The sequence below is a fragment of the Dromaius novaehollandiae genome, chromosome 10 (assembly GCF_036370855.1).
Source record: "Dromaius novaehollandiae isolate bDroNov1 chromosome 10, bDroNov1.hap1, whole genome shotgun sequence".
Classification (NCBI taxonomy): Eukaryota; Metazoa; Chordata; class Aves; order Casuariiformes; family Dromaiidae; genus Dromaius; species Dromaius novaehollandiae.
Genome location: NC_088107.1, coordinates 8,019,264 through 8,031,705, shown reverse-complemented (window position 1 = coordinate 8,031,705; position 12,442 = coordinate 8,019,264). Strand labels below are relative to the sequence as shown.

At 42.3% G+C, this 12,442-nt stretch overlaps 1 protein-coding gene across 12 annotated transcripts in view; it reads right to left on the bottom strand.

Moving 5' to 3' along the window:
* The window catches only part of AKAP13 (A-kinase anchoring protein 13), a 233,436-nt gene that overhangs the window by 144,772 nt on the left and 76,222 nt on the right, over window positions 1-12,442 (bottom strand). For all 12 annotated transcript variants that reach the window (XM_064517213.1, XM_064517208.1, XM_064517212.1 and 9 more), the window contains one exon: window positions 2,519-2,666. In XM_064517213.1, the coding sequence (XP_064373283.1) occupies window positions 2,519-2,666 (148 nt within the window). The remainder of the gene's footprint in view (window positions 1-2,518; window positions 2,667-12,442) is intronic.

Genomic DNA, 12,442 nt, shown 5'->3' with positions numbered 1-12,442 from the left:
AACAGAATTAAAGTTCCCCTTTTAGCCCCAGCACTCAGATTACTTCATCTGAAGTCTGCTGGGGACCATATGAAACTTTGAAGACTTGGGATACGGATGAGAGCTTGTAAGAAAAGTATATGAGATTTAAGGCAGGCTGCCTGAGGGTCTCGGCATGCTCTTGAGTTAATCGGCTGTTCCTTCATCTACCCAACAGTGGCCACCGTTCGAGAAGCTGCTGTGCTCCCAGGGACGTGCAACATGTCTTGCCTTGCAGAGGTAAAGGAAAGCTGCTCAAAGTTGTAAATGAAGGATGAGCTTTTGGCTAAAAGATTTTTGCACAGTTTCCTTCACTTCTGTAACTACACAGTACTTGCTAATTGCCCAGGCTAGGATGTTTTAACAAGGACTGGTCTCCCACACGCTCTCTCTTGTTCACGGCTAATCCTGCAGTGAGGTCAAATAACGCTAGCTATGAGTCACCACAACCATTTCCAAGGCAACTGGCCGAATATACAATGTAAACACATGATTACAGATGCACTGTAGAGTTCAGGAAGGAGGAGGAGGAGGAGGAAGAGCTAGGCTGAAAGAAGTCATGCTCTTATTAAAATCATAATAGTGCTGAAATAACATTGGACAAACATCTCTCTCACCAAATAGAAGGATAAAACGATTGTTTTCTTCCACTTGCTTCATCCCACAGCCCCCTTCACCACGAAATTCTTTTTTTTCCTGAGTATCTCCAAAATGAAGTATGAACATGGAAGATGGTGTGACCCAAACAGTTCTTTCAAAACATACGTAGGGTAGGTGTAATCTCTTCCCTCATACTGCCAGCTCTGGACAGTGCTAGCTGACTTGTCAGGAATGAGACATTTCCTTGAGGTCCTGTTGAATCTGTCCCTGATATAAGCTGCATTTTGGGATAGGAACCATCTCTATGCAGCATCCCACTCAACAAAGTCGTGGATCAAAACGAAACACCCATTAAAAACAAAGGAAAAATAGAGAGCAATAATCTACCTTCCCTTTGAATGGGAAGTGGAGTCAGACTGGGTTATTGCTACTAATATCGGCAAGAGGAGGCAGAGGGACCCTGCCCTCGTGACTCAGGTCTGCTCGGGACCAGCAGGACAGATAAAGCCAGGATCGCTCCCCGCCGCTGTGGGTCCAGGCTTCGCGGCTCATGTCGCTGTCCGAGCGGAGCCCCGCGCTGCGCGAGGACGTTAGGCTAAGGGACGGTAGGAAAGCATTACTCTTCACGGAAATCCCATGAAGTACGCCGGTTCCTTTACAGGCTGAGGGGGAACACAGAAGCTTTTCAGTTCCTTTCTTGGCAATTCAGTCATTCAGATCCCGCAAGGGAGATGAGGTCATCGCTGCCGATGCTGTCAGAGTTGCTGTGTGCCCCGCGCGCATGACACAAAAGCAGGCTAAGAGTTACCAGCTTGCCCTCTCTTCTGGGAGAAAATAATCACTCATCTAATTGATTGTGCTGGTTCCAGTAATCAGGAACTGTGAAAAGACTTCTCTTCTCAAGTAATTTCAACAACCCCAACGGCGTAAAAAGAGACGGAAGTAGGCAAATAAGATGGCCAACTTTTAGCCACTAATCACTAGGAGGAAGCACCATATTTCAATAGCAAGTTCTTCAGCCCAAGTTGTATTTAACAAACATCTCTCATAAAACAATAGCTCCCAGAGATAGATTAAAAAAAAAAAAGAAAAGAAAAAAAAAGAAATACACTCAATCACATAAGCTATACTGTATATAGCAAAAATGTCAGACGTTTTTCTCACACTGGTATCAATGTGCTGCATAGCAACAAGTCAGAATGAAAGGTTAATGGTGAGGAACGCAGCCTGGAACATGCTCATTCCCACGGTCCTGAAGTCACCAAAGGAAAATGCTGTGCAGATTTTTCTTCCTTTTGTTTTGTTAACTGCACGAAGCCGTAAAAAGAGTGGTGGGCTTTAATGTGAAAGCCCTCCCTGTCTGAACTCTCTGTGCTAGGGGAAAGTCACCAAGTACCACACGTCATTTCTTCTGCAAGAGCTTCAGAAACCCTATTACTGCTCTGAACTGCATGAGGGGGTTAAGGGGCAAAAGGGCTGTATTTCAACAGCACTATAATAATGAACCTCTCTTCAAGTTAAATAGATCCCAAGTGCAGCTAGAACTTCCCAGGCTGGACATCGCTTGAACAGCAGCATCTCTAACCTTGCAAACATGTCTGCTGTTATCTGGCTTGTATTTAGAAGCCTTTTATGATGTGCAAATATAACTTTATATTTTCTGCCACAGAATTCTATACATACATATTAAATAATTGTTATTTTACAGTCATAAAATTCTGGCAAAATCAAGTGAGGGATTTTTAAAAGGCAAAGCAGTCATCCAAACCACACATTCTTTTCTCAGTGGATGTGCAAATGAGAAAAAAAATTACCAATACAGCATTACATTTAAGTCTACTTGAATTAACCAAATTTCATACATTAGTACACTGTTTTGCAAAGAAAGGTAAGTGTTTACCAGGAGCAATTGTCTCCAGACTCCTCGGATTAATCTTTCTAGTGCTTGTGCAGTGTTGGAGAGTTGAACCAGTAAATACCAAGTAAAAAACTACATCATCTTCAACTTTATCTTCCTCAGTCAGCTGCACCGTAATAAGACAGTCACCCTAGGAGAAAAGACAAAAACAAAAAGTTAGGTTACATCTGCAAGACCTGCATTGTATAAAACAAAACTTCTCTGCCTCCAAGGTTCCTGCTTCCTGTTCATACACCCCTTCCACGTGATTCTAATTTTCAGACGTGCAAGTCCTCATCAGCACTTTTCTTAGCCAGACTACATAAAAAGCATTATAGCCAGCATGCTGTCTAGGAATTATCATGAGCACAGCTCTGGGAAGAGATACTGGGAAGTCTTGAGGAGAAATTCAAAATAACAACAACTTAACACGGTGAAATCATGATAGTGCCTAACATTTCCCTAAACACACACATGCACATAATTTTATATATACACACACATACATATCCCCCACATACATATAGCTAAAACAATAAAGCAAAACATGTTTGAATATCCACCTTTTCTTCTGCCAAGCTAGCCACTAAGTTCATAGTTTCAGTGGACCTAATTTAATCACTGAACACACCTCTCATCCTCAATCTACAAACCCACAAAGCTAAGAAAGGTTCATCTCCATTGAGATTTTCTTCAGCTTCCAAGAGAAAAAATGTGGACAACTAGGACATCAGCAGGCTGTAACAGCCAGGCAACAGAGCTACGCGCGATAGTGACTGACAACTCCGAAAATCGCTAAGGGCAACGCTACTGTACACGCATACTGTTTAGACCTGCAGATGAGATAAACAGGCTACCTTCCATTAGAATTGAAATTTGACTTCCGTTTCACGTTGACAGCTACGTACTCACTCACACGCACATCTAGAAGGACGTTCAGTATTATCCCCGCATAGCGCAACGACGGTTTCCCAAACCGTCTCAGCACAGACACGTTCACATCCTCGCTGCATGGGCAGGAGCTCTTCTCACTTAGCACCCTGGAAGATCATGCCTTGATGAAAAGCTTTGTACAGATCAAAACCAGTAGCTTTTAAAACCCTGCCCGTGCAAGAAGAGAAACCTGCCATTTACCTCCTGTTGGCTGAACATTCCCACTTAGTTTTAGGAGGCTTTACTACATCATCTTAGGGGTTTAGAACAGCAGTGAGCAAAAATGAGGTGCATAAAAGGCACATGATTATCACAGCTAACCCAGGACATGATACAGTAAATACACCAGCAATCCATACACCTGCACGCACAGCGGCAGCAGCAGCATCTCCCAGTTTAGACCTGCCATGGGGAAGGGAAGGGAAGGGAAGATGCTTTGCAGTTACAGCTGCACTGAGGGAAGGGTGTTCATTTGCTCTCACTACCCACCATTTCTCTGCCTTAAGAAGAATTATATAAACCACAAGACACTGAAAACAACAGACTATGTTGTGACCTTCTTCTGCTCCTTTTCTATCAAGATCAAAACCAGTTGGATGTCCCAGTTTCATACTGCAGCTGCATTAGCCAACTCCCTGCCACCACCGAGCATATGGTTAATGCTGAAAATCTGGAAAAAATTTTTTTTGAGGATTATATAATTCTAATTTGCAAATCAAATAAAATAAGCATGTCATTTCATTTAAAACCTGCTCCTTAAGATTGTTCAGTTTATTCTCTCACTTTGTCAAATACAATTATTGAAGAAAAATCTCAAGATTTCCAAGTCCTCCACTACACTGACACCATGCTGGCATCATTTCCCATGCTCCATCTCAAGTCTCCCCTCGTTCTCTCTGGATGCCTTCAGTTCAGCACAGCTGTTTTCTCCAAGTTCATGTTTTGTTCTCCCGCTCTTTGATTTGCCCCATCCACCCGCTCGTAGCCTCGGCACGCTCCCAGCGGCCAAGGGATGACCTGCTGCCAGGCCGGAGGGGGTTGGAGCTCGGCCGCCCCGCATGTCTCCCACCGACCAGTTTTCGGGGGACTCGGCTCCCTTCTGGAGCCCTTGGCTTTAGGGAAGTCCTCCAGTGCTCCAGGACCCCAGTTCAGCCCACCTGCATTGCAGACACCCCTCACGCAGGAAACAAATGCTACTTTAGCGTGTGCAATCCTGTCCAAAAATTCAGAAGGGAACACAGCGGAGAGCATGCCAGCCACGACTAACTTTTACATGAGAAATTTGATCTGGTCTGTCTGGTACCACTTGCCAGGGACAGAGTTGCACGGAGTATGGTTTTTGATAGAAACAAGGTTTTTTCAGCATGGTACACATCCAGCCTCCAGTCTTAAAAAATATGGGTCAGTCTTATAACACACACAAAAAAAAGCCATGAATTAAAAAGAGAAAAATGGAGCAGAGAGGCTATTTTGCATTTCCACAGGCTGCACAGATACAAATGTAAGTTTAAGAAAGTTATCACATGATAATATTATACCAGACTTCCAGCTGTGGATAAAGGAACCATGTAGCAAAAGTATATATTGTGTACACTCAGTGCTAAAATAAAAACAGGTACAAAAAAAAATTAAGCTTTAAATTCAAGCATGACCAGTTCACACGCTGAGTTGAAAACTAAATATTAAATTCCAAGCAAATGGATCCAGTTTTGAGCGGATGTTCAAAAAACAAAGCTCAATTTTAACCTACAAACCTTTGTGGTTTGATTGGTTTTATCTGTTTTTGTTCACACTGTTCCCCCCTTAAGGCATCAACATACAAAATACTTAAATGGACTTAAAATGCAGATGACATTTAAGGCCACTCATCAGCAGGACTGATTGTTTAAAGCGTATTTGTTAAAGGAATTTTTCTTTCTTTTAAACTCAGAATTTAAGTACAGCTAGCCCGATTCCCATGAAAGTAAATCTGCAGCATACATTTGAGAAGACACCTGTCTATACACATGGACTAGTCCCTTGCCAGTATAACATTTGATTTCATGGAAAAACAGTATAATTTTCAGCACTGTTGCAAAGATATTGTATATCTGTAGTCATTAATGACAAAAAAGCAGAATAAAAAGGATAATACAACTTGCTCCCTGTGTTAACACGTGTAAGCATCCTCCACACCAGAGGTTCCACGTAACTCCACATATCTTGAGATTTGTCTAAACTGGGACTTGAAAAGATAGCTGAACTTCCAATACAGGTAATGTGACCATAGGATTCTAAGTAATCTGCCTAATTTTGAGGGTGGTCCTGTTTTGTGGAGTTGGTTGGACCAGATGACTTCTATCAGACACTTCCAACCAAATTTATTCTGTTTGTATTTTATAGTTCAGCTCTATTTAGTTTACCGCATGTTTAAGTCTAGGGGAAACACAAATTATCACCAGCTGATATCTATCTAAAAGGCTCTTCAGCTATGTCTTCATAGCTCTTAATGGAGAGACAGTTCACCACCACCCAAGGGCACGAATCCTTACTAGGATAGTCAAGCATAATTTTTTTTAACTTAAAATTTGAGGCCGTCTTCACACATCGTTAGCAAGATAGATAAGGTACCACTTAATTACTATGCATTTCAGTTTACTTGCAGGTATCTTCTGAGCTAGCTCTTATCTGTATCATGCATGGCACAACTCACTGCATAAAGTGATCTGAGACTCCAGAATGAAAGGAACTACAGCAAAGCACTAAATAAAAAAGGTGGTCCTCCTTCAGTGCACCGCTTTACTCTCCAGACATTAACAATTCTGCTGTCCACTGCCAATTTTAAAAGTAAAAGAAGTTCTATTGAAACAATGCATCTATTTGAAAAGGAAATAATGTACAGAAGAAACCTCTCTTTCGAACATTTCTGGAGTTAAAGAAAATCAGTTACAAATGCAGCCAAATTCCTTCAACCCACATAGAAGAGTTTCCAACAGCACTATTGCAACTCAGCCTCCAAAAACATTTTAATTGAAGTATGTTTACCTTTATTCATTTAATATTATCCAAAATATGTCATCTGTTCAGTATCACTGCCACACAAGGTGGTTATTATAACCCTTCTTTCATCCTGATGGCTAGAAATGGAAGGCTAGTCTGCCAATATCCCCTTGGTGAAAGTACAGATAGATCAAAGCAATTCTCTGGAATGCGCCAACAAATAAGAATAATTTAATTTCAAAACTAGTTTGGATCGACTAATATTTACTTGGCTTAGAGCCCATTGGAAATGAAAACATTCCATTTTTGTCCATTCATGAAAAAGGTCACCTTCATTTTGATCTAAAAATCCATGAAAAAGCATTTCAGATAGCTGTAACATGATGTAAAGAACGTGGATGCTGTACAGAACGTGATATCTTCACTTTCTCAAACTAGAGGGAGAAAACCTAAGGTCTGTCTCCAGAAGTGACTAATGCATTGGAAAAGGCAGCCCTATTTGTGGGTTTTAAACTACCACACAGCAATCCAGAAAGTGATTTTAGTGTGGCATAACTCTTAACTGTTGGCTTAGTTAAGGCAGCATAAATGCAGTTATTACCTCTAAGAAACAAGAGCAGAGAAAGACAACCCACCTGCTGCCAGTGCGCTTTAGCAGCATTGGGATATTGTTCCATTTGAGGGATTTGCTTTTCAGCTGCTGCGATCATAAAGGTACATAAATTGCATGTAGACAAAGTATGAGCAACTTCGAGTAATCATTTCTTCCTTCTGAGACACTTTGTGTCCATAAAGGTGAAAGATTTGCCTTCAAAGGATTTTTATAGGTGACTTTACCAATATTTGCAAATGACAGTGAAGCTAACAGAATCTTTAAATGTAAAAGAATCAAGATCACTTGTATTATTTATTACTTCAAAACCAGTATTCACTTTCTAAAAAGTAGTAATTGTTTTAAGCATGTGAAGACATCTTTCCTTCCCTCTTCAGGCTCTGGAAATCTGTCATGCCGGATCCTGCATAACAGGATCACAAGGACGGCCCTTGCAAATCCACGCATTCAAGACCTCAGCTGAGAAATATAAGTTTTGCTGGCAAGGTGAAGTTTTCCCCGGGGAATATCAGTTCTACCAGCTACAGGTATATTTATCTAAGATAGACTAGGAAGAGAATACACTCTTCATGTGCTGGCTAATGAATTCTCAAGTTTCTGCAAAAAAGGCAAGCTGTATTTTTATATGTGAAGCATGTGATTTCTAAAATGGTTTTTCTCATGGCTCCTATTGGGAGTTTTGAAGTATGTTATCTGACCCACCAACCACCCACTCTGACCTCCCCCCTCACACAAAGGCTAAAAATACTTATGGAAATGAAGCATGTGTTGGAAAGAGATACTGAAGCACTCAAACACTAGTTTCACATACTGCTTTTAATAAGAAAATACTAATAATCCTGCATTTGAAAAAGCAAAACTGCTACTGACAACCATTACCATGTCTGGCTAATTTTTCATCCAGGTAACACCAGCCAGTATGGTCCTGCTGAGCAGAAAGTCAACATATTAGATGGTTTGGAGATTCACATGCAAGTAAAGAAACCTTCCTTGCAATACATTTCCTTCGGAAGAGCTACAGCAGAAGTCAGCATGCTGGTGCTTTACTAACGAGGCTGGATTAGCCTGTGGATTAGATGAGTAAGTGTAACCTGCCAGTGTAACAAGTTTTGTTTTGTTTCCACTATTCATAACATGAATCAGAGTCTTGCTGGGTCATTGCTTATTACATTATGCTAGGACACAGAAGCAGTATGTTTTTGAAACAGATTTCTTTTCCCCTACTGAAAGCATCAATGCTTTTCCAGGAGAACAGACACACAGAAATCACAGTTGTGGTTTCTTCTTACTCCTTCAAGAAATTCAGGCTTATCTGTTTATTTTCAGATGGAGATGGACTTGCTGTTACCCCATCTACAGAATCAGACACAGGACGAGGCTGACATTACAGCAGCAGGCAAGTCCTTTCACATCCCGATGCCTCAAGTTTCCCCATCAATGAGATGGGAATAATGGTTAGAGCTCACTGAGTATTTTCCATCCAAACAGCTTTTAATGGAAAAGCTGGCTTTTCAATTACATTACGTTTTCGTTGGAAAGCGCTCAGGACCATGAATAAGTAAGTTGCACAAAATCAAAGGGGAAGTCGAGACGACTCCAGCTCAATTGAGAACCACAGAATGCTCCAAAATCAGCTGGTGGGTCAGAAAACGATGATAAAGCAGCTTTTGAAAATGCAGCAGAAATCATCCCACAAGAAAAACAGCAAAACATAACTGTTTAGATGCTATATGAGCCATTAATAGCTAACTCTGCCAGTAAAATAGATCAACAGCAACGTAGATCAACCAGGCCCTGAGCTGTGTCTCTGCGGAGCCGAGTAGCCTGGACTATCGTTCCCAGCCAGGGCCACCCAGGGCTGGCACAAAGCGTGTACATGACCCTCCCAAGAACCGCGTCTGGAAAGGACCACGCAGCCCACGTCATACAGGAGCATCACCATGTAGAGCACAAAAACTCATGCACAACTGGAAAAGGATATGGGGGTTTGGGCAACTATTTTTAGAGTAACTAATGGAGCGCTCTCATTTCCTGGAATAACCCTTCAGACTAAGAAAGGCCTAAAACCCAGTTTTCCCAGGTCTGACTAAGCGGCCTAACTGGACAGCTGCTACACAGACACCAAGCACAACCACCACTGTCTCTTAAAATGAGAGGAACGCTCTGTTCTTCCACAGCAAGCAAACACGTCGAGCAGCTGCTCAAGGCTGCTGTTCTCAGGTTAATAGATGCAGACAAGCACTTAAACCCAGAAAGATGCAATTTGGGGACAGGTCCTACCTTCACAATTTCCAGCTAAGTCACCCTCCCTCTCTGCCTTAGCACAGGTGGCTTTGTGATGCTAATCCCGAGTGCATTTTCCCTCTTAGATGCTGCAACGCTGTGTTTTGAAACACCCAAATCCTTTTGCAGATATGGCCACGTACCCTGCAATCTTGCGGCGCGTGTACATGACAGAACAGACCGGGGAAGAGGTCAGAGAGATACGTTACAGTGAGACAACAGCAGTCCTTACAGACATCCTCAATCCTGCCAACGCGCAGCAACTCAGAAGAGCACTTGGGAGAAAAACCACGTCAAACTCCACTCGTTTTGCAGAGCTCCAAGCCCCAGAAACAAAGGTAGCGCTGTGAAATATGTCTGAACATGAGCAGGTCTAGAAATCCCTCCTCACGTGGAGATATCCCCCTTGATAAAGGCAATGACCTGGGTCAGGAGCGTAAGGAAAGATGGATGTCATGCTGCCGCCGTGTTGCAATCTCCTGCAGATAAGACCTCCAGGGAAAGACTCCAGAAATAAACAGAAGGGCAAGCTGCCAAGTTTGGGGTAGGGTTGGGTCCTTTTTCATTGTGAATGACTTCAAACTCCTTGATCTTAAAGGAGCACGAGGCAGAGATGCTTTATGCTTTTTTCCGTTCTAGGGAAACAAATCACACAGGAAGACAACCAGAATGACTCCAGTGTTTTTTGTTTTGTTTTTATATCGCACTCTCCAAGCCTATCTTTATTTTCCTTTTAAATTAATGGCAGTGCTAGTTTTTCCACCAGTTAAGGCTTCAGGTTAGTGGCATGGGGGCTGAGCCCCTCTTGGATGAGAATGGCAGATTTTGCATTGCAGTCTCTTGTCTTTAGGAAAACACAAACAAGGACCACAACTTCTTGCCCGTAGGCCACAAAAAGAGCAGAAGGATGATAAATGTTTTAGTGCCAGCCCAAATAGCAACCAGAGGTGATGTATTCCATATTTCATTAACGGTGCATTGAACCAGCCAATCTCCTATTTCAGTGTTAACTACACAGTCATGACCAAAGCACAGATTTATATTTGCAAAATAACTCCCTCCTCCTTCTCCCTGCCACTTTCTCTCCCCAAAGGTGGAAAAAAAAACTTGCTCCAAAAATAAATTTAGCTTAGCACTCTGAGGGATAAGTGATTGACATGAGGGCAAAATATGGATACAAAGTCAAAAGACCACATAGTTAGGACTCTTTGGGTAAAAGGAATATGTGGGAAACCATTCAGACCGATGATAAATATAGCACTGATAAATAGTCAGCTCTCCACTATCAGTGCCGAGGGGATAGAGGCAGCTAGATAGCCAGATAGAGGAAGCACAGATACGACGGGCACTGCTGCTTCCAGGCCCAAGCTGGCTCCCACAGATCCACCCCAAGTGCTTCCCGTGCTGAAAATGCAATTGTGGATGCACTCAACTTGACTGTCTGCAGAGCCCACGAGGGCAACCTCACTGCTATACTACATCCCAAGCCAGCGCAGGTGGCTAATTCCGCAGCAGGGCTTATTTGCAGTGGAAGAAATGGTTTAAGGAGATCAAGGAGTAGATTGCACAATCCGAACCAGTGTGATCAACACGAACTCCAATAGAAATGGATACGTTTTAAGAAAAGCCTGTATTAGTAGTCTACATCTTTTCGCAGAGCATGTCTCGGTCTCCAAATCAATCAGCCCAGAGATGAATCTTATCGCATGTTAAGAGACTGTTATATGTATTACATACATATTAATGCATGAAGGAGTCTACAGACTGGCAACAGAAAATCCATCAAAGTAACAGGATCTCATTAGCGCTGGAAAAGACACAATTTATCTTCATGGTGCATCTACATGGCATATTACTGTGGTGCACAGAGACAGGCAAGCAACTAGAACGTGCTGTTAATAGCCAATCTAGCTGCATTAAACAGCCAAGGTCATTTCTAACGGTTTTTTAACAAGGAGGAAGACATGACAGAATTAACAATAAAATGGCAAAAATTAAAATTTTTAGAAAAGATGGGAGAAGTAAGCATCTTTCAAACATATTTGTATTACATACAAACATGTAGAGAAGAACTGTTAGGATAAGAAAAATAATTGGGAATGTGATTTTATTGTTTGGGTGAAATGGGCAGTATATTGAAGAAAACATTGATTTATTTTTTCCTTTATTTGAGCAGTTTATTACTAGCCAGGCCACTCATTTAAAGCATTGCACGCTTGCTGTTCTCAGTCACAATGTCCTGTCCTGCCCAAACAAGCAGCTACCTACAGTAATCCCAAATCCCACAGCAGGAGCCTATAGCTCCGATTCAGAACAGAAGAGGAAGGTATGGAGGAACACAAGGACTAACGCGCTAGTTTGGATGCCTGAGCTGTGCAAGCCTCCATGTAAAGCCCCCACACGAACATGAAGAGGGAAGAGAGAGAATTTCTCTACAGCACAATATCCCCTCGGCACCATCCGATGGTTTCCAGAACAAGTACTGATCTCACTATCAGAGTTTTCTCAGAAATTGTGCAAACTGCTACAGTCGTGTCTTCTAGCACACACCCAAAATGACAGCGATGCCTTGGTCTGGCCCCTTCCTAAAGGCGCTGCTTCTCTTCACTACATTTCTAGAGAGCTGAACCGTACAATTTTATTACTAGCTGCTTGAGTGATCGACGGCACTTCCTGCTAATTACTCATGTAGCAACACCACCACCGATCTGCCTGCCTGGAAGGAGCAGCAGGCAGTCCTAACGGGCTCCGTGACTAAGCAGCGCAAACTCAGCCACTCTCTCGCATCAGTTTGAGGGTCACAATTCCTGGAAGATAAAGTACACACGGTGACACATCATTTGACACAATCTCCTGCCACTGGTATATTTTCCAAAGCAGTCTTAATGGGTCTTAAAGAAAAAAAAAAAAATCAGATTTGAACACCAACTTTGGAAGGTACGAGATAGCAGAAGGACAGCATTTTCCTTGTACTTCGGCTTGGTCTACGATACAGCAAAACCCTAAGAGAGACACAGCTCAAACAACTGTGTTTCAGAGTGCCAGTTTCCCTGCCAGCTGTAAAATATCCTCCCTTACTCTTTAAATATTTCACAGCTATGGTACTCGGAGCTACTGTA